At 33.4% G+C, this 24,603-nt stretch overlaps 10 protein-coding genes and 1 non-coding gene across 11 annotated transcripts; 6 read left to right on the plus strand and 5 right to left on the minus strand.

Moving 5' to 3' along the window:
* Positions 1-85: 85 nt before the first annotated feature.
* NAEGRDRAFT_65996 (uncharacterized protein) lies at positions 86-1,399 on the plus strand (the record flags this gene model as incomplete). The annotated part of the gene is made up of 1 exon (XM_002678715.1): positions 86-1,399. One exon carries the CDS (start codon positions 86-88, stop codon positions 1,397-1,399), a length of 1,314 nt encoding a protein of 437 aa, XP_002678761.1.
* Positions 1,400-3,920: 2,521 nt separating this feature from the next.
* On the plus strand, positions 3,921-4,853 carry NAEGRDRAFT_65997 (uncharacterized protein; the record flags this gene model as incomplete). The annotated part of the gene is made up of 1 exon (XM_002678716.1): positions 3,921-4,853. One exon carries the CDS (start codon positions 3,921-3,923, stop codon positions 4,851-4,853), a length of 933 nt encoding a protein of 310 aa, XP_002678762.1.
* A 791-nt stretch (positions 4,854-5,644) lies between these two features.
* On the plus strand, positions 5,645-5,977 carry NAEGRDRAFT_65998 (uncharacterized protein; the record flags this gene model as incomplete). The annotated part of the gene is made up of 1 exon (XM_002678717.1): positions 5,645-5,977. The coding sequence occupies one exon, from the start codon at positions 5,645-5,647 to the stop codon at positions 5,975-5,977; it is 333 nt and encodes a 110-aa protein (XP_002678763.1).
* Positions 5,978-6,283: 306 nt separating this feature from the next.
* Positions 6,284-6,658, minus strand: NAEGRDRAFT_48058 (uncharacterized protein; the record flags this gene model as incomplete). Its single annotated transcript, XM_002678848.1, has 1 exon — positions 6,284-6,658. The coding sequence occupies one exon, from the start codon at positions 6,656-6,658 to the stop codon at positions 6,284-6,286; it is 375 nt and encodes a 124-aa protein (XP_002678894.1).
* Positions 6,659-7,107: 449 nt separating this feature from the next.
* NAEGRDRAFT_79252 (uncharacterized protein) lies at positions 7,108-8,470 on the minus strand (the record flags this gene model as incomplete). The annotated part of the gene is made up of 1 exon (XM_002678849.1): positions 7,108-8,470. The coding sequence occupies exon 1, from the start codon at positions 8,437-8,439 to the stop codon at positions 7,108-7,110; it is 1,332 nt and encodes a 443-aa protein (XP_002678895.1). The 5' UTR covers positions 8,440-8,470.
* A 274-nt stretch (positions 8,471-8,744) lies between these two features.
* Positions 8,745-8,818, plus strand: NAEGRDRAFT_t233. Its single transcript has one exon. It is a non-coding gene; the product is annotated as a tRNA-Arg (tRNA).
* A 45-nt stretch (positions 8,819-8,863) lies between these two features.
* Positions 8,864-10,261, minus strand: NAEGRDRAFT_48059 (uncharacterized protein; the record flags this gene model as incomplete). Its single annotated transcript, XM_002678850.1, has 1 exon — positions 8,864-10,261. The coding sequence occupies one exon, from the start codon at positions 10,259-10,261 to the stop codon at positions 8,864-8,866; it is 1,398 nt and encodes a 465-aa protein (XP_002678896.1).
* Positions 10,262-11,688: 1,427 nt separating this feature from the next.
* On the plus strand, positions 11,689-12,603 carry NAEGRDRAFT_48060 (uncharacterized protein; the record flags this gene model as incomplete). Its single annotated transcript, XM_002678718.1, has 1 exon — positions 11,689-12,603. The coding sequence occupies one exon, from the start codon at positions 11,689-11,691 to the stop codon at positions 12,601-12,603; it is 915 nt and encodes a 304-aa protein (XP_002678764.1).
* A 33-nt stretch (positions 12,604-12,636) lies between these two features.
* Positions 12,637-14,256, minus strand: NAEGRDRAFT_79253 (delta-12 oleate desaturase; the record flags this gene model as incomplete). Its single annotated transcript, XM_002678851.1, has 3 exons — positions 12,637-13,586; positions 13,655-13,756; positions 13,882-14,256. 3 exons carry the CDS (start codon positions 14,254-14,256, stop codon positions 12,690-12,692), a joined length of 1,374 nt encoding a protein of 457 aa, XP_002678897.1. The 3' UTR covers positions 12,637-12,689.
* A 325-nt stretch (positions 14,257-14,581) lies between these two features.
* On the minus strand, positions 14,582-21,101 carry NAEGRDRAFT_48062 (uncharacterized protein; the record flags this gene model as incomplete). Its single annotated transcript, XM_002678852.1, has 3 exons — positions 14,582-16,785; positions 17,310-20,564; positions 20,672-21,101. The coding sequence occupies 3 exons, from the start codon at positions 21,099-21,101 to the stop codon at positions 14,582-14,584; spliced, it is 5,889 nt and encodes a 1,962-aa protein (XP_002678898.1).
* A 482-nt stretch (positions 21,102-21,583) lies between these two features.
* Positions 21,584-24,322, plus strand: NAEGRDRAFT_66006 (uncharacterized protein; the record flags this gene model as incomplete). The annotated part of the gene is made up of 1 exon (XM_002678719.1): positions 21,584-24,322. One exon carries the CDS (start codon positions 21,584-21,586, stop codon positions 24,320-24,322), a length of 2,739 nt encoding a protein of 912 aa, XP_002678765.1.
* Between the last annotated feature and the right edge of the window lie 281 nt (positions 24,323-24,603).

A 24,603-nucleotide genomic window follows, 5' to 3' on the forward strand; every position in this document is an offset into this window, starting at 1 on the left:
GACATTCCACCCCATTCGAAACCCAAGTAAGATTATTTTTTTTGGAAACATTGGGGGGGCTTCAAAAAAATATTTTAAATCAGAAATGAATAACAACAAGAGACGAATTAATCGTCAAAAATTCACCAACCAGAATCTAAACAACAGGAACAACACTGGTAATAACAACAACAATATTAGTAATAATAATAATAATAATAATAATAATAATAATAATAATAATGTAATTGTGAATAAACAATCAAATAATAATAATACTACTAATAATAATAATAATAATAATAGTAATAATAGTACATCTAATAATGGTCCAAAATTAAATAGATACCAAACTAAACACAGAGTCATCATTTGTAATTACGACCAAAATGAATCAATCAACAAATTGGCAAATTATTTAAAAATAAGTCCTAATAATGTATTCGGAATGAAGGTAGATAATAATTTGAAATTAGCTATATTATACTTTAGAAACAAACAACTAGCAGAAAATTGTATTAACAAAAATTCTAATCTTGCTATATGCCATCAAACTACTGTAACTGAATTTAAATATAATATTAAATTAGAAATTAATGAAGAAAATATTAAAAAAGTTTGGACAGAATTTAATAATTCAGAAAACCATGACAATATGGGAGATGAAGCAGATAAACCAAATACTAAAATTATATCTATGAATATGGTAACATCTACTAAATATTGGTCAATCCACACCAACACCCTTGTTAGCGAAACATTAATGAAAAAATTGGAATTAACTAGAGACCTAGATAAATCAGTGTCTTTCGTTATTAATTTAGGAGATAATATTAATATTAGACATGATGAATTGGAAAAAACTATTGAAGAACAATGGAAAGTTAAACCAAGAGTAACTTGCTCCAATGATAAAAAAATGTTCGCTGTTGTCCCAATTAATCAATTAGCTACAGCCTCAATCACTAGAGAGATTTATTTTGAAAATCATATCCTCAAAAATCTATCCTATAGCTATTACAAAAAGAAAAGTTTTAAAATTAAATTTAAAAAAATGGAAGAAGAATTAAAAAATCGTACATTGGAAAATGAAGTTCTTACTGAAAGTTTGGACTATTTGGAAGATAAATTTGAAACTCTCAAAACGAACATCAAAGAGGATTTTACATCTAGAATTACTTACCTAGAACAAGAAACAATTACCAAATCTATGCTGAAAGAAGAATTTGAATTAAATAATTCACAAATTTCAGTTCAATTTGATAAACATAAAATTGAGATGAAAGAATCTGTAACTAATCAACTAAAAGAAAATCATGATTCTATCATCAATCATATGAATATAACTATGAAACAAAATTTTGCGGGTTTATTTGAAGAATTTAGAAACCTAGGGGTACTTCCAACACCCAAACAATGAGTCTAAATAATCATATTCAATTAGCTACATGTAATCTATCGTGTTTTAATCTCTCAAAACAAACATGTTTGCTTAACAATATAGATAGACACAATCTGCACGTTATTGCAGTACAAGAGACTCACTGGGACATATCAAATAACGAACAACTCAGATTAGCAACAAATTTATTTAACAATTGTTACGTATTTAATAGTTTCAAACAACCAAGTGACCATTTTGGAGGAATATTAACTCTAATTAGAAAAGACACTCAAATTAACCTCCTTTCATATGAAGAATTAATCAAAGGCCGATTAACAAATGTTAAAGTAGAACTTAACAACAAAACTATTAATTTTGTTAATTGGTATGGAAGAATTAAAATGGACAATATATATTTTGAAATTTTTAATATACTAACAGAACTAATTCAATATTGTATGGTACACAATGAATATTTATATATATTAGGTGATACAAATATGACAACAATACCAAGCACCAAATTTAGCAGACTTTCTCCAAAAGATAAAAACTAATACAATGGATAAGCGAATATAGGTTGTATGATTTTAATTCAACAAACATTCAACCATCTTTCACACAATTCAATGGATCATCAGTATATGCTAAATCACGACCAGATCATATTATTGCTAATATTAACAATCACATATCTAGTAAAGATATTGACACCTTTACTCAACATAACATAGTATGTGCTACTGTTGACCTACAATATGAACCAAAAACTTTCTCTCTACCATTTACAAAAAATATATATAATTGGGAAAAAATTAAAGATAATATTGAAAATATTAAATTAAAAATTTTACAATCCAATTACAACACGGTAGAAGATATTCAAAATCATTTAATTACAATTTTACAAGAATTTACCTATCAAAAAAGAAAATCAAATAATGTAACAAATTGTAAAGAATATCAAGAATTATTCAAATTAAAAAACGATATTAACAAATATTATTTAAAAAAAAAGAAAAATTTAAATAAGAAAAGTATTGAATTATTTAATAATAATAACAACCCTTCCAGAGATGAAATCAAAGTTAAATTAGTAGAACTTGATGATAAAATGGATTCAGTTATTAAAGTTAAATTAAAGGAAAGAAAACAAGCATTCATTAATGAAGTTAATGATTTAACAACGAAAAAACCATTTAGTTACCCATTTAGAAAAGAATCTAAACACTCATCTATCTTCAATGTAACTAACTCGGTCAATTTTGAAAAAGAAATAATAGACCACTTTTCTAAAATGTTCAATACTGAACTCCCCAACTCTGACATTGAATTCACACATATAATTAATGATATCAACAATAATAATCAAATCAACCTATTCACATCAGAATCATTATATGAAACAATCTCAAATACGAAAAATTCAATGGCAGGGTGGGATAATATACCCATAAAATTCCTGAAATTGTTAGATGAAGAATGTATAGAAAAATTTGTAATTCCATTTAACAATATTCTTGAAGGAAAAACCCAAATACCACAATCATTCAAACAAGGTCTACTTCTTCCCCTTCCAAAAGTTAATAATCCTTCAAAATTGGGAAACTTTAGACCAATAGTGGTATTACCAACTCTATATAGAATTCTCTCTACTTTCATTAATTCTCAAATAATGAACATAATTAACACTAATAATAATTTATTAAATGAATGTCAAAGAGGATTCTTGAAGAATAGTTCAACAACAGATAACCTATCAGTAGTGAAAACAGTATTGAATTCATACTTGAACAATAACAAATCAATATTCATTTCTACATTGGATATTAAAAATGCTTATGGTTCTGTAATTCACTCTAAACTGATAGATATTTTAGAAGCAAAAGGATTTGATAGTCATATATGTAACCTTGTGAAAGACATGATCACCAATCATAAAATTAAGATTCTTGCTAATAATTCAGTGTCAGCAGAATTTAATTCAACACTTGGTGTTCCTCAAGGTGACCCTTCAAGCCCTATTCTCTTCAACCTATATTTCGATCTAATAACGCAAGTTATTAAAGAATTCAAAGGAATCTCATTTGGAGATATTAACGTGGTAATCTTATTATATGCTGATGATATAATTATTCTCAGTGAAACAGCATATGAAATGAATGCAATCCTAAAAAGATTAACAGAAATAGGAAATCAAATTGGATTACATTTCGCAGAAGAAAAGTGTAAAGTAGTAGGTATCACACCTGCAGGTAACAGGTCAAAAGCAAAAATCTGGATGAATAATATTAATATTAATAACAAAAAACATGACTTGGAGTACCTTGGAGCCATTCTTAATGGTAGTAATTTCAACTGGAATACACCATCCAGTGTATTAGATAAAATTACATTCAGAACTCAATCTTTCAAACCAAAAATGTTAAAACTAAACACTGCAAGAGTGGTGTTTCAATCTAAAGTAATATCAATCCCCAGATACTTATGTAGTGTCGGTTGTTTCCCAAAATCTAAATTGGAGAAATTGGATAAATATATTTCAGGACAAATCAAAATGAAAATGGGATGGGATTGTAGACTGTCTAAAGCAGTAATGTATGGAGAAAAATCTATTGGGGGTCTAGGACTAATATCACCCTCAAATATTTACTATATAGAACAATGTGCTGCTTTATACAGATTTGTTAACTCATCATCGTCTATTACTCGTTATGTGATGAGAAAAGCATTACTAGATGTGGAACAAGCATTAGACAGCAACAACTATTTAGAAGAATTTATTTTAAATTTAATTAACAACAACTGGAATTGGATCGAACCAAGAAATCTAGATTCTTCAGAATGGATATTAATCAAGCAAAACAAAACTTCACCAGACATCAGGCAAGAATTACTAGCTCATCTTAGAAGTAAGATGACACCTAGCTTGATGGGCAATTTAGATAAAAATAACGAATGGCACAGATTGACATTAAATTTCTGGTCTAATCCAACACTTTCACTATACCAACAAAAGATATGCTTTGCAAACTTGCACAAAGCAATTAGAATCAATAATATTGATGACAAAGAACCAATTATTTGTGAATCCTGTAATACCAGTGCAACTTGGGATCACATATTTTGGGAATGCTCTCGATGTATACACGAACGTACTGAATGTCAACGGTTATATGATGAAATCTCACTCACCTATAACCTTAATAAGATTGAAATCAACACAACATCAAGCTCCCCATCAACTCTTACTTTCTCTCCAAATGGAATCATCTTAAAATCAAATTACAAAATATGGAAAAAGAAAAAGATCGTTAAATCAGAAGTTCTAAATCAAATTTATAGAATTTACGTTCAATATGTTGAAAATTGTTACAAAAATTCTGATTGGAACTCAAAACTAGGTCCAAAAAGGAACTACTCTATCTCAACAAAACAAAAAAACCACCCTACATCATGGCAAATCCACCAACAACTAAGCCAACGATAACTTCATAGTCAGAACCGTACCGGTTCTAACTACCAAATAAACAAACCCTACATTTTTTTTGGAAACATTGAAAAAATTTACAATTTAATGAACTCGAATTTAAGAACATACAACCACTATAACAACAAAAAAACAACTGATTATCAATGGAAGCACCATCATCATCAATATTACCATCAACCATCATTGAATACTTGCAAAAAATTGAGAGTGCAAATCCCTTACTAACAGACAAAACATTTGTGTATGATCGGGATTTGGAAAATTCAACCACAGTCAAATATCATAACATTCCTCACGAATTTAATGCTGACACACTCGTACCAGTAGCCCATGGATCGGAATATCCCAATGAGATGTTTTTTGCTCGTACCTTTGAAAATGATCCCCACAAGAGCAATAAATACCTTGCAGAATTGGATAGGTTGTGTGATGAGTTATTAGGTAAGAAGTTGAAATGTTCCTATAGTTATGCTGCTGGTGGATTTGAGAGTTACTTTTGTGAGGTTGGATTTCATTATTATGGCATTGAGGGATTGTTTTTGCTGGTTTTCAAAACGGAATTTCAAAAGGATTAATAAGCAAAACAACCAAAATAAAAACTGAATGTATCTTTTTATCTGAATTTTAGATAATTTGTTGCGAAGCAACATTTAAAAGTCTTATTCGAGGATTAGTTACATTCAATATTTGTATGTAAACACAAAGTGAACTTGTTCCTTTTTTTAATCTTTAAATAGCGCACAATTCATTGGGCATTTAAGAATTCAACACTAAAAAAATAACTCAAAATGAATAACAACAACAGATTAGTAGGAGAACAAGATTTAAACCCACTATCTGGTAGTTTTAGACCCATCAATAGTAATGGCCCTACCCCAATGAATGGTGGAATTGGTGGAAATCAAGTTGGTCCAAATAACCCAATCTTTAATCCAAACATTCCATATTCAGCACCACCTATTAGACCTCAAATTCTTCCAGGTTCTAGATTTGATCCAATCAATCCAACAATTGGACCATTTGGAGGTGGTGGCAATGGAGGAGGAAATACTTCATCCTCATTTGGTAATATTAATCCTAGTCATCACAAACCTCCACAATTTGAAGATGAGGATTTTTAAAGATATTCTCAATGAATAATAATACTAAGTTTTGAATAATAGTATTGAATATAGTACTTCGCGAGTGTAAATAAACAAGAATATTTGAAGGTTCATTCCCATCAAGTGTTATTTCCAAGGTGTTATCATTGATAATAATCTTGTTCTTTGAAGGGAAGAAATGGAAAGAAATAACCTTAATAATTGCTAAAAGTACCAAACAGATCCAGAAAAAATTGCCTTTGGTGACTGACTGAGAGCACTCTTCCATCGTTAAACTATTCCAACTGGAGGAGCGTCATACAGTGAGCGATGGTTTATTCAAATTCATTTTTCTTCAACTTCTTCATCATCCTGAACATGTAATGTCTTTGGTCCTTCGAGTCCAATCGAACAATATGTGGTCACTTTTAACGTACGTTGATCTCCACTGTTCTCGTATTGATTAAGAGTCTCGATAAATCGATTGTAGGCTGCTAAATTCTCCACCTTGAAGTGAATTTCCTCTCCTTCATCATTCAACACAGCAATCATGTGAGTTTCCCTGTCCAAATTCACAAACACATACTCCTTCTCTGAAACGACAGGAACAATTAAATCACTTGATGATGGTACAACAATTTGATGTCTTTCACCAGTGATGATATCATGAGCTGTGATGAACATTTTACTTCCCATCTTGGTTTTTGTTGGTTTGGACATTTTGCTCTGTTAGTGTGATTCCAGGGTGTTGATGTTTTTTAAGGTAGATCCTGCTGTACAGGTTACTTTTCAAATCACTACTCCTGCCTTGTTCACAAATTGTAATAGGTTCAACAATCCTTACAGACAACATGACACAGTACAATCATGATCACTGTTTATTCAACTTTTGTTGGATAATTGTGATGAGGTGTGAAATCTTGGTGTTGTCTTCCTTTGGTTAATTCAGACAATAAAAACCTCTTTTGGGAGGGAGACATTCATTTCCACTGTTTACAATATTGAGACTATTCTTTAAATGTAAAAATATCAAATGAATAGAGTGGGAGGTGATTGTGGAAGATTTGATTGGATTTCTATATGATGTGCATCATGTCGCCATTCTTCCAATAACTTTCTCATCCTTTCGTTTGACCTTCTCAACCTTTCGAATACATCCTTCAAATTAATTAATGTTTGAACCTGAACTGCATTTCTTCCTCACATGTTGCACTATCAATCTTGAATAGAATTTCCTCCCTCAATAGGTGAATATTTGGCATATTCAACTCATAAACTCCACCAAACGTCAGATAATTATCAACAACTTGAAATGCCAGTAATTTCCTCTTTTTGAAAGTGCTAGCTAATTTGAATTTGGAAATGTCTTTGTAAACAAGGACACCTTCAGGACAGAATGATCTCCTTGAATATTCCAGTAACATTTCACAAGTTTCACTCTTATTTAAAGCCCATTCCAATTCAGAATCGAATACTTCCACCTTTTGATATCTCTTCATAATAGAATAAATTACTGGAAGAGTCACTGTAACAATTATTTCCAAACTCAAGTACAGAAACATGATCAACCCAGCAGGTATAATATGATCCACAACTCTATAAAACGATTGACCTAAGGTAATATATAGTCCTACACAAACTACTTGAAGAATCAGTATCAAAATAGACTCCACCTTAATAAAGTATGTGTCCTTCTCAGTTTTCAATAGAAGAACCAAACACACAAGTTGAATAATCAAATAGACACAATAGGTGATTCCACCAATGTATGTAATGGATTCTAATGCATAACATCCCTCAAAGGAAAGCATTGATTCGTCCTCCATTAGAAATCTCGAATTTGGATGTAAAGAATCTTCAAAAATTGCTAATGAAAACCAGAATATGATATGAAATCCATAAACGGCTAAAAATATAGAAATTAACCATTTGTGGGATTGTAAAATGTAATTGGAATAAATGAAGAATTTCTCTATTTGTTTTAGGTTTTGATGTGAGGCGATTTTGTTTCTAATAGTTTTCAGAACGGGAGCTCTATACACCATTACTGGAATCAAAGTATTTGGACTGTTCGGTGAAGAATAAACTGAACTAATCACTGTAACAATATCATTTTGCTTTTCATTTTCTCTGAATTTTGATTCTTTCAAAAGGTTGAATCTCCATTGTACATACACTCTTAGACATCTAATAATTGTTGGAATGGAGAAACATGGTGGCATTAGAAAGAAAACTAAACTAAATAAGATACAAGGGAAGATTTCTCTACCAATAATAAACCTTAAAGAAAAGATGGTAAATACAAAGAAACTTGAAACGAGAGTAAAAAACATGCCAGCAATTGTCCTAGCTCTGATATGATCCGAGTTTCTGTTCCATACGAAACCAATTATACTCGAAACTACAAGCATCAAATAAACCCCCAAACACAACCCTGACAGAATCGGGACTGACAATACATCAGGACACTGCCCAGGAAAATTCCTCATGTCGTTTACCATTTTCAAGGAAAAAAACCAGCTTGGACATTGTGTATTATTGAAATGGGGTAAATGTGGTTGTTGTTCCGTTTGCTGAAAAGCAAGAGAATGGAAGAAGAGGGAATATTTGGGAAATGTTGCAGTGATTGGTGGGTTGTTCATATCATTGAATTGTATTTTTTTGAGAGAATGATAGGGTTTGAAGTGAAAGATATCTCATGCTCATATTAAAGGGAATAAACGATATTTCAATCTTTGCCCATTAAGGAGATTATGAATTAAAGTTAAATTGATGATTAAGAAATTAAGATAATGTTAGTCATGAGGCCGTCATAGCTCAGTTGGATAGAGCACAGGACTTCTAATCCTGGGGTCGTGGGTTCGAGCCCCATTGTCGGTAAATGTTTTTAGTTTTTTATTTTGAAATATTTGTGCTTAACGTTACTTATTTAACTCTTGCTGTTGGAGGTGATCTTGAAGAAACTGGAATATTATCTTTTTCTTTCCACTCTTGCAATACCTTTCTAATCTTCTCATTAGCATATCTCAACCTTTCCAAAACATCTTGCAATGTGAGAAGAGCTTGAAATTGGACCTCCTCAAACAAGTCGTCTGTCAATTCATCATTACACATTGCACTATTGATTTTCAACAAGATGTCTTCCCTTATAACATTCATATTTGGTAAATTCAGCTCGTAAACTCCACTAGATGTCAAATAACACTTCACAATGTCCAAGGCAATGAGTTTTCTCTTTTTAAAGCATCTAGCCTGTTTAAATTTGGTAATATCCTTATAGACAAGAACACCTTCAGGACAGAAAGATCTTCTCGAATATTCCAACAATATTTCACAAGTTTCATTCTTATTAAGAATAAACTCCAATTCATTACTGAATACTTCAATTGTTCTCAAATCTTTCACAATGGCATACAGAACTGGTAATGTTATAGTGATGAATATCTCAGCTCCACAGTAATAAATCATAATTAGGCCAGTTGGGAATACACGATCATATACTTTGAAAAAATCCATTGTACAACAAATATATATAATGGCAGCTGTAATTTGAACAATGATTGTAATAATTGTTTCTCCTTTGATAAAGTATGTATCCTTTTCAGTCCTTAATAACCAAATAAAAGCCACAACTTCAATAATGAAGTAAAACACAAAAAGAATGATAATTACAATATTGATTGGCGGTTTTGTGTAGCAACCTTTCAGTGATATCATTGAAGCTTCCTGCATGAAAATCATTGTCTCTGAAAAGAAAGATTCCTCCACGGCTGCCAAACTAAACCAAATCAAAGATTGAATTCCATACACGCACACAAATATGAAAGTTTTCCACTTTTTTGAATGGAAAATAAGATTTGCTTTTCTATAAATGTTTTCCTTCTCCTCAATCTTATTGTGAAGATCTAGATATTGTTTAAATTCTGTCCATTTGTCCTGATTAGTTTCCAATATTCGATTTGGAAATGTTAACGACCCAGTCAATATTGGACTCGATGGCGTTCGACACACAACACCACTCCCTATCAATTCTCCTTCACCACCTCCATTCATTTCTTTACAATTTTCATCCAATTCATTCTTTCTCATTTCATTTTCCTTAAAATTCTGAGCTTTAAACCAATTCACTCTCCACTGAGTATAAACTCTCAAACTCCTCAACGTATTTGGCACTGTAAAACTTGCTGGCATCATGAAAAACATGAAACTGTATAATAAACATGGAAATTGCTCTCTGGAAATCATGTACCTCAATGAATAGACGCTCACTATGAAAATACTTGAGAAAATTGTAAAGTGCATGCCAGCTGTTGATCGTGCCATGACGTGGGTGGAGTTTCTCTTCCAAATGAATCCAAATATTGAGAGAGAAACCAGGCAAATATAAAATACGAAAGATAGTCCTGAAATTATGGGAACGGAAATGGCATCTGGACATTGATCAGGGATGTTTCGATTACGAGGGACGAGAGTAAGGGAAAGTAACCAGGTGGGACATTCTGTGGAATTGTTATTGGAAGTAAGATTAGTTGATGAATTGCTTTCGTATAATGTTTCGAATAATGTGTTTGATACTTGATAAAACATTGTTCAAGAAGATTGTTGTTTTTTCTTTTTAAATTACATCATTCAGTATCTCTTAAAATTAAAAAGAATGGTACTTTTAATGACAAGGATTGACTTGAGAAACTATTAAAGACAAGGATAATCATCTTGAGAAAAGGGAAAATATTTTACAATAGAGATTTCGATAAAATTGAAAATGTTTAGAATTTGTTTTTCTTCTCATTTTCTTTGTTATTCGAAAGATAATTGGTTAAATACGAAACTCAATGAAATAGTCAATCTACAACATGCTTTGAAACACCTCAAAAAATTTTGAAACAAACATGACAACAATTCAAGCTCTTTATTCGTCAGGAAATGTCAAAAGTCTTTTCGTTATTTTAGTGAAAGGTATTAAAATGCCACATTTCATTTTCATGCTTGTTTCTGTCATGCTATCTGTCAAATCCTTCCAAATGCAAACAAGTTTCAACCACTGGCTCTTTGAAAATTAATTGATCAAAACGAAATTATAAAAAAATGACAGTTGGCACCTCGGTACTGTCAACACAAAGCTACTTGACAGAGTGTGATCAATTTTCGATATTCAACTTGCTATCTTCAACAGCAGAAAACAATTCAACAACAAATTCAACTCTAAGAGATGAACTGCCATCATTTATTTCAAATGTCAGTTCTCTGTCAAACTCTGCTTTGTTTCTAATGTCATTTTCCATCTTTTTAATAACAGTTGGATATTTATTCTTTGTGAAAGGAAGAAAAACATTGATTAAGAGAAATCAACAAATTTTAATTGGATTAGTGACAGCTTTTGTCTTTATTCAAATGATTGCTTTGATATTTCGTGTCATTTACAATGGAATATCATTGAATTATAATTTACATCCGGAAATCCAAGTGGAAATTGATGGATTATTCATTTTTACACAAATATGTGCCATGTTAGAAACTGCAATTGTTGAAATTCAGTCCATTACAATATTTGTATTGATGGGTTTTATTATGAATGTGTTGTAAGTATATAAATATATATATAATTGGATAAATATTTACATTTTTATTAAAAAATTATTGTTTAATATATTTAAATACTTTACAATAATATATTTAATATTTAAAAATATTATAATAGTTTACAAACGGTTCATCATGCAGGAAGTATGTCGAAAAAACAATTTACCATCATGAAACTCCTCTCCAATCTCCTCACACTTGCCAGTTCTCTCATCACTCTCATTCTTGTCATTATGATTGCTGTCACAAATTTTCTTGTAAAAATTCATGCAGCTCAATTCAATCAGACAGTTCTCTATGTTTTGACATTGGTTGTGTTTATAATAGAAGTGACGATTCAGACTATTCTGTATATTTATTTTGGAGTGAGGGTTTTGAGAACAATTAAGAAACGTTCATTGAAATTGAAACAAGAATCGAATAGAAATGCATTTGTGAATTCTATACAGAAACCATTGACCAAAACGTTTGTCTTGTTGATTTCGATGGGTATTTCGACGGTTTTACAAGTTTTGGCTGCTATTGCTTCAGTGTTGGCTTCGTCTTTCAGTTCTGACTCAAATGTGGTTTCGTATTTTTTGAATTCATTTGGAATTTTACTATTCGCAGGATGTGTTGTGTTAATGTACAATCCACTCCTCTCAGATGAATATAATAACATTGATTTGTATGAAGCTAAAGAAAGAGAGAGACAATTATTATTGAACGAAACTTCATCGATGGGATCTGAATTGAGTAGTCCAAGACAATCATTCTTTACCAACTCACCACGAAATCATAGGAGAACTAGTCAACAATTTCCATATGAACATTCGAATGCCATTAGTAGAATTGTGAGTGATAGTTCAATGACAAGCTCAGCAACAATTACTCCAACCACAAGCTCAGTAAATCTTCCACAACAAGAAGAATCGGCAACAACAATGAATGATCAATCAGCAATTGAGGAAAATAGAAAATCCATTGTGGTTAGTCTAGTCAATTTGAAAGATTTAGTTACATCGCCACCAGAAGAAGTTCAAACACTACCAAGTGTCACTTCACCATCCACAACCATTGAAAGTTGTGAAAATCAACAATTTTAATTTCACGCACATAGTAAGATATAATTAATCCATACTAGTATTCTAATGAATTTATTTTTCAATTAAAATAAAAGAAAATAAACTGCTTAATGATCCCACCACAAAATTCCTCTGTGCTTTTCATTTCTCTTCAAAGCAACACAATGTTGCAAATTATGATACAAAGCTCCAAAGAAACTCTTTGAAGTTTCATCCTTATGATAAACTCCGAGTTTAGTTCTAATAGCTCTAGTAGCTTCTTCAGCATGATAGAATGGAATCTTTGAGAAAATGTGATGACAAACATGAGTGTCAGTAATGTGATGGAGTTTAGAATCCAAGAATGAACCAAATGAACGATCTACAGTACAAATAGCACCCTTCAACCAATTCCATTCACCTTCATCCAAATGAGGAATGTCATCATGAACGTGTTGTAAGAAAGTAAGAGTAGTAAGGAAGAAGAATTGGACTAAAAGTGGTAAAACATAAGTAGTGACCATAACTTGCCATCCAAAAACTTGGAATAATTGATAAACAATGTATAACATGGCAATAACACCAAAATTGGACAAGTGAATCTTGAAAAATTCACTCTTATTGAAAATTGGTGAAGATGGTAAAAAGTGGGAAGTGAAACTGATTGGGGACTTTTTAGAAACTTGCTTGTAATCAGAATATTCATTTTCAGCATCATGTTCTCCATTGTCATTAATCATTGCTGGTTCATAACGAATACCCTTAGCATAGTAAGCATAGAAATTTTCCTTAATTGGTCCAGAAATATTGACCAACAAGTGAAGTGGCCAACCAATAGTAGCCATGACAATCATATCAACAACTGCAGAAAAGGCTGATTCAGATTTTGGTTTCATTTGAACATTCTTAGTTTCTTCTGGCTTTTCAGCTGGATTATGGGAAGGAACTGGTTGAATGTTTTGTGGAACCCAAGTTTGATCTCTGGTCATGTGATTAGTATTGGCATGGTGAATGGCGTGTGATTTCTAATAACAGTACATAGTATTCAAAAGAATTAAGTTTTAACACATTCACAGTTTCAAAACAAACTTACTTGCCAAGCAAAGTATGGAACCAACAAGGCACTTCCAATAAGATAACCAACAATATCACAAACAAGTGGACTATCAGCAAAGGCATAGTGACCACATTCGTGCTATTTAAATTCCACACACAAGTTATATTAATAATTTTCACAAATTCGTTCGGTCCGAAGAATTCACACGTACACAATAAAATTCAAAGAAGGTAAATTGTGTGAAAAGGGTAAAATTAACTTACTTGAAGAACCCACAAACCAGTAAAAGTAACACCTTCAATGAAAACATAACTACAGAATAGAATACTTTGCAACAAGTAATAAATTGGACTCAAAACCAACAAACTTGGATTAGAAAACCACCAACTTTCCAACAAGTTTGAAAAGTAATAATAGGCAACAGTGTAAGCAACCAATTGAACCAAGTCAGAAATAACATGAAGCATACTAGTCATGACTGGTCTTTGGAAACAATGTTTTGGAATGGCCTCTTTCAAATCACGAAGTGTGAACGGAATGGCATCACCATGATAGAGTGATGAGAGAGTTTCATACTTTTCAACACCATTGGTTGATGAGGCAACTTGTTGTGCACTCGATGCAGATGCAGCTGACATTTTTTTCTTCAAGTAATCTTTGCAGTTTTGCATTCCATCCGCAATTATTATTCAATCATCTTCATAGTCACCTCATTCCCCCAAACACAAACTCCCCAGAATGATTGAATGCTTCTTCTTTGAGGTTAATACGTGTTGTACAACAACGGACGGTAGAAAATTCAAAGAGTCGGGATTTTCCAACACGGCACTCCCATTAGCTCCGAATTTAGTCATTTTATTCTTCCATGTGTACAATTCGCAAATGCATGTGTGTGGACAACGAAAACAAGCTTGTTTCATTACATCTTGTTTTGGAAAATAAACACACAGACTATGGGAAGATTCATCTTCTGTTCGTTTCAATGTTGTTGTTGGAATTTGAATTGTTCATCATCATCATGGCTTGTTGCTGTTGTTGAAATCGATTGCTGCTGGCTAAACTTCGAACAGGACTATGAGCATGTCCCAAACTCATTGTTCTCTGGAGTTGTTGGAGTCGTTCAAAATTTCTCCTCAATTCCATTTCCTTCTTTTGCTCCTCTGTTAATTCAATATGCCATGGTCGAATGATACAAATAATGATTGAAATCATTAGACAAATAACTAACAAGACAAAAAGTAAGGAACTTCCAAGTGTTGCTGAAATGATAATAATGTCATTCAAGGAAGGAACAATGTAAATTTGATTACAATCCTCTGATTGACATCTTAAACCTACCGCTCTGACAGTAGCAGTGACATTGAGGGTCAATGAAGAGGAGGAGAATAGTTTAGAGTAGGCGCTTTGAGAAATACCTACTGCAAACTTGGTATCCTGAATCGTTTCATAATTTGCTTTCTTCATGGTGCTGTCAGCTTCGAGAGAGCAAACTTCCAATTCTGCTGTGGTTGGTTCAACAATGGAGGCATGATAGGTCCACAATGGTTGTCCAGTAGTTTGAGAGAAGGTTGGGTTGGTTAACCTGAGAATTAATCTGTACATTGTGTTTGTTTTGATTTCGTTGCAGATTTTTCTGTCAGTTTCCAATTCTGACTTTCTCGTAGCAGTCATAAGATCACCTGGGAGATTAGGATAAATTTGAATTCTGACTGGCTTTCCAACACCAAATTGAGATACTTGTGCTTGGAGGTAGTATTTTCCATCGGTAGACATGAGCCACAACTCGAAACTATTTCCCATAGATAAATCATCGAGAATGAAATCTGCAAATGCCACCACATCACTAATGATATTATCTTCAATGCTTAGTAGGGAACGTCTTTCATTGGATGTTGTAGAGTTGAAGGTTGAAACTGCCTTCAAGCATGTTCCTTGAGCATTATTCACAATGGAAAGGAGAGGAGCACCTGTTGTGAGTGGAATTTTAGTATCGTAGGGAATCATTTTTGAATAGACATCATTCATCGATTGGAATTGATTCAAAAATTTGGATCGAACATTTCTGTTTGACAGTGGTGAAATGAATTTCAAGGCAATTTTCTCCTCCTCAATTGAACAATCCATTCGATTGTATCCATAATTGAAAGCAACACATTTATATCCCTCACTGCATGATGAAGAAGGATTAAACCTAGAATGTTGAACCAATGTTGCACAATTAGTGGAATATGAAACTCCAATCAAGTGGCCGAACAAATCCTTTCCCTTCATCTTGATATTAATGGAGGAGAGTTCAGGATTGTATTCCTTATTTTCTATCGAGGTGATTTTTGGAGAAATTCGTCTTATAACATGTCCGTTAAAGGATTTCTTCTTTGAGACTATTGAAAACTGTTCAGATTTTGGAATGATAATCATTTGATCATTTCCAAAAAGAAATGAATCTTCTAGAGTATCATAATGTTCAACAATTTCAATAGAGCTTGTCTTTCCAATTTCAACCCAAGAATCAGGTAATATTGAATAAATCACCATAACTCCTTCTCTCTTGTGTGTTAAGATTACTCTTGTTTCAGAGTTTGGACCATTGAATAAGGTGAATTCATTGCAATCAATAAGAGGATAGAAAGTTTCCTTTTCAATTTTAAAAGAATCTTGATTAATTGAAATTTCCACAATTTTCAATTTCTCATCCTCTCTAACCATGCATTCCACATTGTTTCTTCTCGTTTTGAATGTGCAAGATAAATCCTTCATTGATCTCAAATCTTTCATGAGCAAACTTCCATGATTAAGTATTATATTGGAATTCAAAGAAATAGTAGATAATATTATCCTCTCTTCCGCATCCAATTCAATAAGGTAGACTCTCTGAGTTGACTTTGAATGGAAAATGTTGATGAATTTACTCTCAAAACTTGAGGGAGTAATAATCATATTGAGGATACTTTTCGAATTTGCCTCTAGTGAATATTTGCTGATTAGATACACTCCTTTACTCTCCACTAGTTGATATAGCTCATCATCTTGACTCAAATAGGATGCAATTACAATAGGGGATTCGACAACTATTTCATCACTTTCCCTACTACTTGTTTTGGTGGCAACACTCGAGGAGTGAATAATAGAGTTGGAATTATCCTCCACTACATGTAATTTGGTATTATCTAGATATAACATGTAACGATCTGTTAATTTCGAAAGAGTCCTGATGGAGCAATTTTCAAGTAATGTACAATTAGTGTGCTCGCAATAAGGACCATAATATCCTTCCCTACACTCACATAGGGAACTCTGTTCATTAGTTTGGAGTAATGAAGATGGTTGAAAACCCCTTCTTCCAAGAAAACATTTATATTGCAGCTGTTGCTGATGTCCCGATGCTGCTACCTTAATATTATTACTTAACAGTTGAACAATTACTACCACCAATATACACAACAGTACCAAACATAAAGACACCCTCGGCCTAGAAATACCATTACAACTACTCTTGTTGTGGGAGGTTTTCATCATTTCTTTTGTTTTTTTGTTGTATTAATACTGTAAAGGTCGTAGCTTGTTTATTATTCGGAAGGAACTGTATTTTTCATAGCAGAATTGTTGTTAGAACCATTGAATGGTGTAGAATGAGATTGTTGAGGAGGATTTGAATTAGAAAGACCTCCAAGATTCATATTGGAAATGTTACCATTATTTCCCATAATTGGATTCCATGAGAAAGATCCATAACCTTGGAATAAGGACCAAGATGCATTTGAAGCTTGTTGTTGAGGAGCTTGTTGAATGGTGTTAGTCATTGGGAATGAACTGGTACCACCAAATAAATTAAAGCCTGGATAGAGGCCATTACCCATTCCTAAATTGTTTGTTGGGTTGTATTGTGGCATCATATTTGGATTGCCATATTGCATGCCCATATCAAAAGGATTGTAAATGAGAGAATTTGCTCTTGGAGAATTGCCATTACCGTTAGATGGTGATAAATTATTCTTGGCAATATTTCCAAATGATGACGAATCAAATAGAGTATTGGATCCGCCAAACAATGAATGTTGATTTTGGAATGGTTGTGGATTTGGTAAGGCGTTTGAACCACTTCCAACACTATTTGGTGATGATGTGCTAGCTCCACCAGTGGTAGACGGAGTGGTAGAACGCTTAAGTCCTGAAAGCATTAAATATTCATCCTCATTCAAAAGTTCTCCAACAACACTTGAAACAGTGCTATTACCACTTGGTGTTTGATTAACAAATGGATGCATTGGTGACTCCAAACTTGTACTAGTATTATTGCTACTAACACTGCTACTACTCTGTTGTCTCGAGTGCTTGGTAATCTTACTATTAGCTCCGTTGACAGCACTCGGAAGAAGAATAAATCCTCCTTGTTGTTGAGTTTGTACTGGTTGTGGTTGTTGAGTTTGTTGTTGAGTTTGTGGTAATGGTTGTAAAGTAGGAACTGGAACTGGGAGAGGTGTTCCAGTAGTGTTACCATTTGAAGAAATAATTGTTGTAGAACTTGTTGCAGTCTTTACGTGTTGACTATGGAATTGATGACTTGCTTGATGCTTCTCATTACTAGTAGGCGTGTTCTTTGAAGGTTGATTATTGTTAGAAATAGAATAATAGGATGATAGTTTCTGAGGAGTGTTACCACCAGTAATATTGCTTGTGGTTACCTTTTGAGGAGTGCTACTTGTTGATACTGGAGTTGTTACCTTGGAAGGAGTACCTGGTGTAGCAGTAGTAGTGTTAGAATTACTAGTGCTAGCTGGTCTAAGGGATTGGGTTGTCATTGTATGAGGACCACCTCTGCCACCCCTAACAGATGAGCCACCTCTGCCTCTGTTAGAATAGGTGCTATAGGTTGTTCCTCTTGGTGTTGTTGTGCCAGACACAGATCCGGCAACAGCTTTTGGTTGTTTTGGCTTTTTAGTAACAACATTCCAATCTTGAACAGCTCCTCTATTCTCAAAATCATCATCGTAATCATAGTCCAATGAATCATAATAATCATCCTCTTCTTGTTCTTCAGTATTGAGATAATCTTGTTCATAATTTTCATCAGCAGAATCATAATCATTATTTGTACTACCGATACTTTGGTTTGGTGAAGCAACATCTTCGGAAGGTTTAGCCTTAGGTAATTCAGTAGGCTTTTCTGGAGTCTTGTTTTGATTGGAATTTGATTTCTTAACTGGAGTTGCAAGCTTTTCTTCCTTCTTCTTATCCTTATTCTTTTTAGATGATTTCTTATTATTCTTAGAATTCTTGGATGTGGTTGCTTTCATTTCTGATTCTCTTTCAAATTCTTCGAGGAGACATTTTTGCATTTCCGAGGCACATAAATCATTATATGCTACTCTAATATTATGTGAAAACAATCTGGCAAGATAAATTTGGAATAATAACTTGCTTTCTCTCATATTAGATGCTAGAATTTCATTCTTTTCGTCTTGCTCTTTTTGATTATCCCCTTCTTTTTGATGTCCATGTCGTTTATCTCTAGAAATTCTTCTCTTTGAATAATATTGGTCATCATGATCGAAAGATCTATTCTTTAAACGCATTTCTGAATGATTAGTAGAACCCTTATCATTAGAAATTTCCTCATCTGTATCTGATTGTGAATATTCATCTAATGTTTCCTCGTCATCTGTTTCACTCTCGAGATCTTCTTCGTCACCTTCTTCATCGTCCTCCTCTTCTTCCTCTTCCTCTTCGTTTTCCTCATCAATAGCTTCTTCATCATCCTCCTCCTCCTCTTCATCATCGTCATCTTCTTCATGTTGCAAGTTATTGAGAACAACAGTGGCATTTGTATTCGATTCACCACCTCTAATAAGATCCTTAACATTTCCTAAATGTACCATAGCAATAGAACCATTTACAACTTTCATATTTTGAGAAGATCCTGATCCTGTTGATGTCATATCAATGCTACCACTCACAACAAGAGCTGCTGTTGAAGAGGTTTGAGAAGATGATGAATGAACCACAACGGATGATTTTTGACTGGTATGTGTTTGAATAGTTGATGATGTTGCTGTTATTGTTACAGAGGGTGGAACTTGTACTTGCAAATGGGAAGTGGAAAGGGATGAATTTTGGGAATTAGTTGGAGTTGTTATTTTGCTACTCTGCTTTGCATTATCCGTAACCATTTGTACATTTACATTATTCAAAACTGTGCCATTAGAACCAAGTGTTAATGTTGCTGTAGCACCACCTTGCTGTTGTTGGAATAAATTCAAAATTTGACTAGTCATTACGTTTGAGTTAGTAGGATTCGTCTGGTTTTGTGTTTGTGGTGATGTAAGGCTATGATGATGATTATTGTTATTATGATTATTTGATGAAAAAGCTTTCTTTGCATTCTTCAAGAGTATTTTCTTGATATTAACTTCGCTATTGGCTGTACAATAATTTATGAGAGTGTGAATATTCTCTGGCACTGGAAATTCATTCGGTCCTAACTTTAAATCATTTGGAAAAGCTTCTTCACACTTTTGTATTACTTTCAAAAAGTGCTCACAATTATCTCTTCTAACATAGTCATCAATTACCGTAATCTTTCCGTTTTTCACAGTCAAATACCTTCCAAAAGGTAATGGTACTTCATTTTGTGGTGAAGTAGAATCGCTAGTAGCTATAGTTGTTTGACTTGTTTCACTTGTAGTTGTACTACCTGTAGAGTTTGTATTATTGTTATTTGCCTCGTCTTCAATCAAGAATTGTGTTTTTTCGGATATTTTGGAAAGCTGTTTACTAACAAGAACATGATCATTTTCACTGAGTGTTGTTGTAGCCTGTTGAGTATTGTTAGTAGGAACAGGTTGTTGTTGCTCTGCTGTTGTAGTTGTTGTTGTACTATTATTGGTAGTACAATCAGAGGAGATTGCGAGTGGTTGTTGTTGTTGTTGGGTTGGAGTAGTGTTTTTAACTTAGAGTGTTGAAATGATGCGGTTTTCCTTCTAACTCATTCACATAATCTTCAAAAACTAATTAAAATTGAATAAATATATACTTCTTCAATATTATTAAACATACCTGCAATCACTGCATTGAAAATAGCCTTCTTTTTTCTACAGGCAGGGCATAAACACGAGGAAGGTTTACTCAAAAAAGCTGGTTTATCACCTTCTTTTGTAGTGTAAGGTGATGAACAACGAATTTGGTCAAGAACAAATTTACAATCCATTTGCAATAATTGGAGCTTCTTTTTAATTGGAGCTTCCAACCAAAAATCTTGAAGGGTGTGTGGTATCACACCTTGTCTTTTTGACTTTTTAGATAAACCCTTAGGTTTATGATCATCACACAAAAAACATGAATCCAAATTTACAGGTTGTGTAAAAATATTTCTCACATTTGTAATATTTTGATTCGAAGCAGCAGCAACCACCGAAGATGATGAGGAACCATGATGTCCCGAGGTGGTTGAAGTAGACTGCTTTTTACTTTTCTTCTTGTTCGCCATTTTTTTTTGAACAATTTAGCGCCATTATCAATTTTAATGTAGTGAAAAAATATCAGTGTTTTGTCTCAGATTTCCGAAGAGAGAAATTCTTCTGCAGAAGAATATTTGAATATTAAATCAATCACTCTAACTTACAATATTGATTGGAATGTCCATCACTTATCATTTGAAAATTAATATTCTTCTTAATTATTTGATTGAAAATGAGATGGCCATTCCGAAAATCAATTAATCAAGTTGTTGGTTGTTGGCCAATAATCATTAATATGTGTGGATGTTTTAAAGTGGCTGGGTGATTGGGCCAGACGATTCGAAACGCTCACTAAAGATGACCAAAACAAGAAGTGAAAGTTTATTGATGAGAGAACTAAAAAATTGACTGAATTATTACTTTGCCTATTCACAAAGTTGTTGTATTTGCCAACATTAACTTTAGAATAAAGGAAGAATACGAAGTCAATAGAATAATAATCAATAGTGGAATGACAATTACTAGAAAGATAAAACGAATTGTTCTCCTCAAGAGGGAGGAAACATCAGATTCGAATAAGAATAATGGAAGTGATGGAAATAACAACAATACAATGACACAACAAAGAGGAAGAAGCAGCAGTGCAACAAGCACACCTGATTTGGCACCTCTCATTATTAGTGCATCATCGAGTACATCATCAATTCAAGATTCATCCTCACCAATGTCTGCTCCAAGCCACCACAGTTTGAATTCGCCTGCAATGGATTATGCTGTTGTGAAGGCAACTAGAGTTTCATCCATTCCACTAAATAATAGTGTAGATGAACACAACATGTTTAGACCTTTTATTTCAAAGACTCCGAGAGGAGCTCTTCAGTCAACACCAGGTTCAAGTAGCAGCATTTCATCTTCACCTAATGTTGGAACAATAGTGGATGATTCGTGTATTATTGAAACGAGTCAGCCAAGGGAATATGTCCCATCTCGATCGAATACAGTAATTGGAGGAAGGGCTCCAATGGAAAAGGTAGCAAGTGCCATCACACCTGTTGAAAACGACCTCTCAATGAACAAACTGGAAAATTTCGAACCAAGATTAAAGAAAACTAAAAGTGCCTCCACTATTACAGTCAAGAAGAAGGTTGTTATTTATACTCAGCCTCAAAAGAGTGAGATAACTGCCCCTCCAGTTCTGGAAAATGCAGCCAAGTTTTCACTCATTCAAGCTGTTAATAATGAAGAAAGATTGCAAAAATTGAAAGTGGAGGAGGTTGAAGAATCTCCTCTCGATGAGGAATCAACACGATCTTCCTTCAGTAATGGAAATATGGCTTCACCAGTGAATGTTTATAGCCCTCGAGCCTTTGAGAATGGTCTTCATTTGACACCCTCAAATTCAAGACCTTCTTTGGATGAAATTGGTGGAAATCCTTCGAAATTGTATGCATTTCTGGAAGATGGAGACTTGAGGAGGTCAGCCTCTCCTAGGAGAAGTACAATCGATGAAAATAGAAGATCTACCATCACCAAATCAGACATTGGAGAAGACTTGTTCAATAATGGTATTGAACTCGCTATTCCACCAGAATTAGAAAATGTTGGAAATTATGGACATGTCTCTTTAGAAAAATTCATGCAGGAAAGGAACAAGAAGTATAGAGGAAGTTTACGTGGACTACACTCACTAAGTCAAAAACCATCACTCTCTTCTATTGAAGAAGAAGGCCAACACGAACAGAGTTCAATACAGCCAAACGTTCAAATTTCTCATAATGTTTATGAAACAGATGGAGAATGCTCAAAATTTACCTCTTACAAATTGTCCAATTGCTGCAATGTACAATCTTCCCTTGACCAATCGACACTACTCGAATCGTTTTATCCTCTACCTGAAGGATCTTTATCATTTGAAATTAAATCCCTACCAGGTAATCAAGAAAGACAATTGAAAATTTCATTCAAGGCAAAGAAATCTATCAATGTGGATTTACACAAAATCATGATGGAAATTATTACTCACGATACTTCTAATGAAAGGATTCACCAGTTAGAGGACTATGAATGGTCAATGGTGATGGAAACGAGCAGTTATTTTCCAACGTCTAAGGACTTGCTGAGGAGAATCATCTCTGAAAATCAAAAGGATACATCACAAGGATTTCAATTTAAATCCTTTTCCCATTTATCGAATTTTATTGGAAATGCAATTCAAGAGGAGATTAAAAGAAGGTTACCACATTCATCATCAGGTATTAATGGGGAAAATCTTAGGTTGGCTCTTGTTTTTACTCAAAACGATTTTATACCCAACACAATCAGTTCAATTCCAGAACACAATCATGATAGCACAATTCAGGAATTGTTAAAGAATGAAAAAGTCGATTTCAATTTTACAGATTGTTTGGAAACACATTTTGGTAAGGAGATAGTATCTTGCTCAAGTAAGCTAATGTTCCTGTGCGTTCAGTTCTATTCGCCGCTGTTAGATTCAAATATTCAATTCAAACTACCTCTATTACCCAACAATGTCACAGGGGAAACACAGAGGGAGCAAGTTATTCAGACACTGGAAGAACAAGTTGCCCAACTAGAATCAGAACTTGAGGAGATACTATACCAAAAGTATATGTGGGAATTTTTAATGAAGTACACTTTCAAGGTTTTTGATTCACGGATTATTGATACAACTAGAGTCTCAATAATGAATCAAAAGAGGACACTCAAATATATTGGTGGAGAAAAGGCAACCTGGACCAGTTGTGTTTGTCGATGTCCCATTACACCAGGAAGATTTGTTGATGGCAACTTGGAATCGAATAGTGTTCATGGAGATTTGTCTTCACTCAAGACGAATCACATTCTCTCATTGAGATTGGACTCATTCCCAACAGGATCTGATATCTTTATAGGTATTATCAATGCAAACCATACAGCCGAACAAATACTTCAAAATTATGTAGTGAGCGGAAAGAGTGATTCGCACACCTTCTTCCTTAAGGATAAACAATTCAGGCATGGATCTCTAATCATCAACTCAATCTCGAACAATGCAGATAGTGAATATTCATTCTCAGACGGAGATGTCATACAAGTTGTTTTGAACTACTCGAACATGAACATTAATGTCTATAGAAATTACCAACGCATTTTGCCTTCATTTGCTCCAAATGCAATAGATTTGGAAAATACGGAATGGTATTTTGTTGTGGGATTAAGCCAAAATGGGCAGCAAATTACTCTAATATAGATGTTATATTGATGACTAGTCATCCAACTTTGGATTGAATATGCCATTGGTCTCCTCCAAATATCAAATAAGAGACTTGAGGAACATTGCGCAAGAAGAAACAGATAGTATTAATAATCCGAATACATCTCGTGTTTTGAAAGCAATCTCGTCATTAGAGCTTAAAATCACCAATTAAGGCTCTATTTTTGGACAAAGATATTATTAATCCAATATTCATTTTTTTTAGCGGAAGGGACCAATCAATATTGCCTTATGTGTAATTGATCAATTATTTAAGA

The sequence above is a fragment of the Naegleria gruberi genome (assembly GCF_000004985.1).
Source record: "Naegleria gruberi genomic scaffold NAEGRscaffold_16, whole genome shotgun sequence".
Taxonomy (NCBI): Eukaryota; Heterolobosea; class Eutetramitea; order Acrasida; family Naegleriidae; genus Naegleria; species Naegleria gruberi.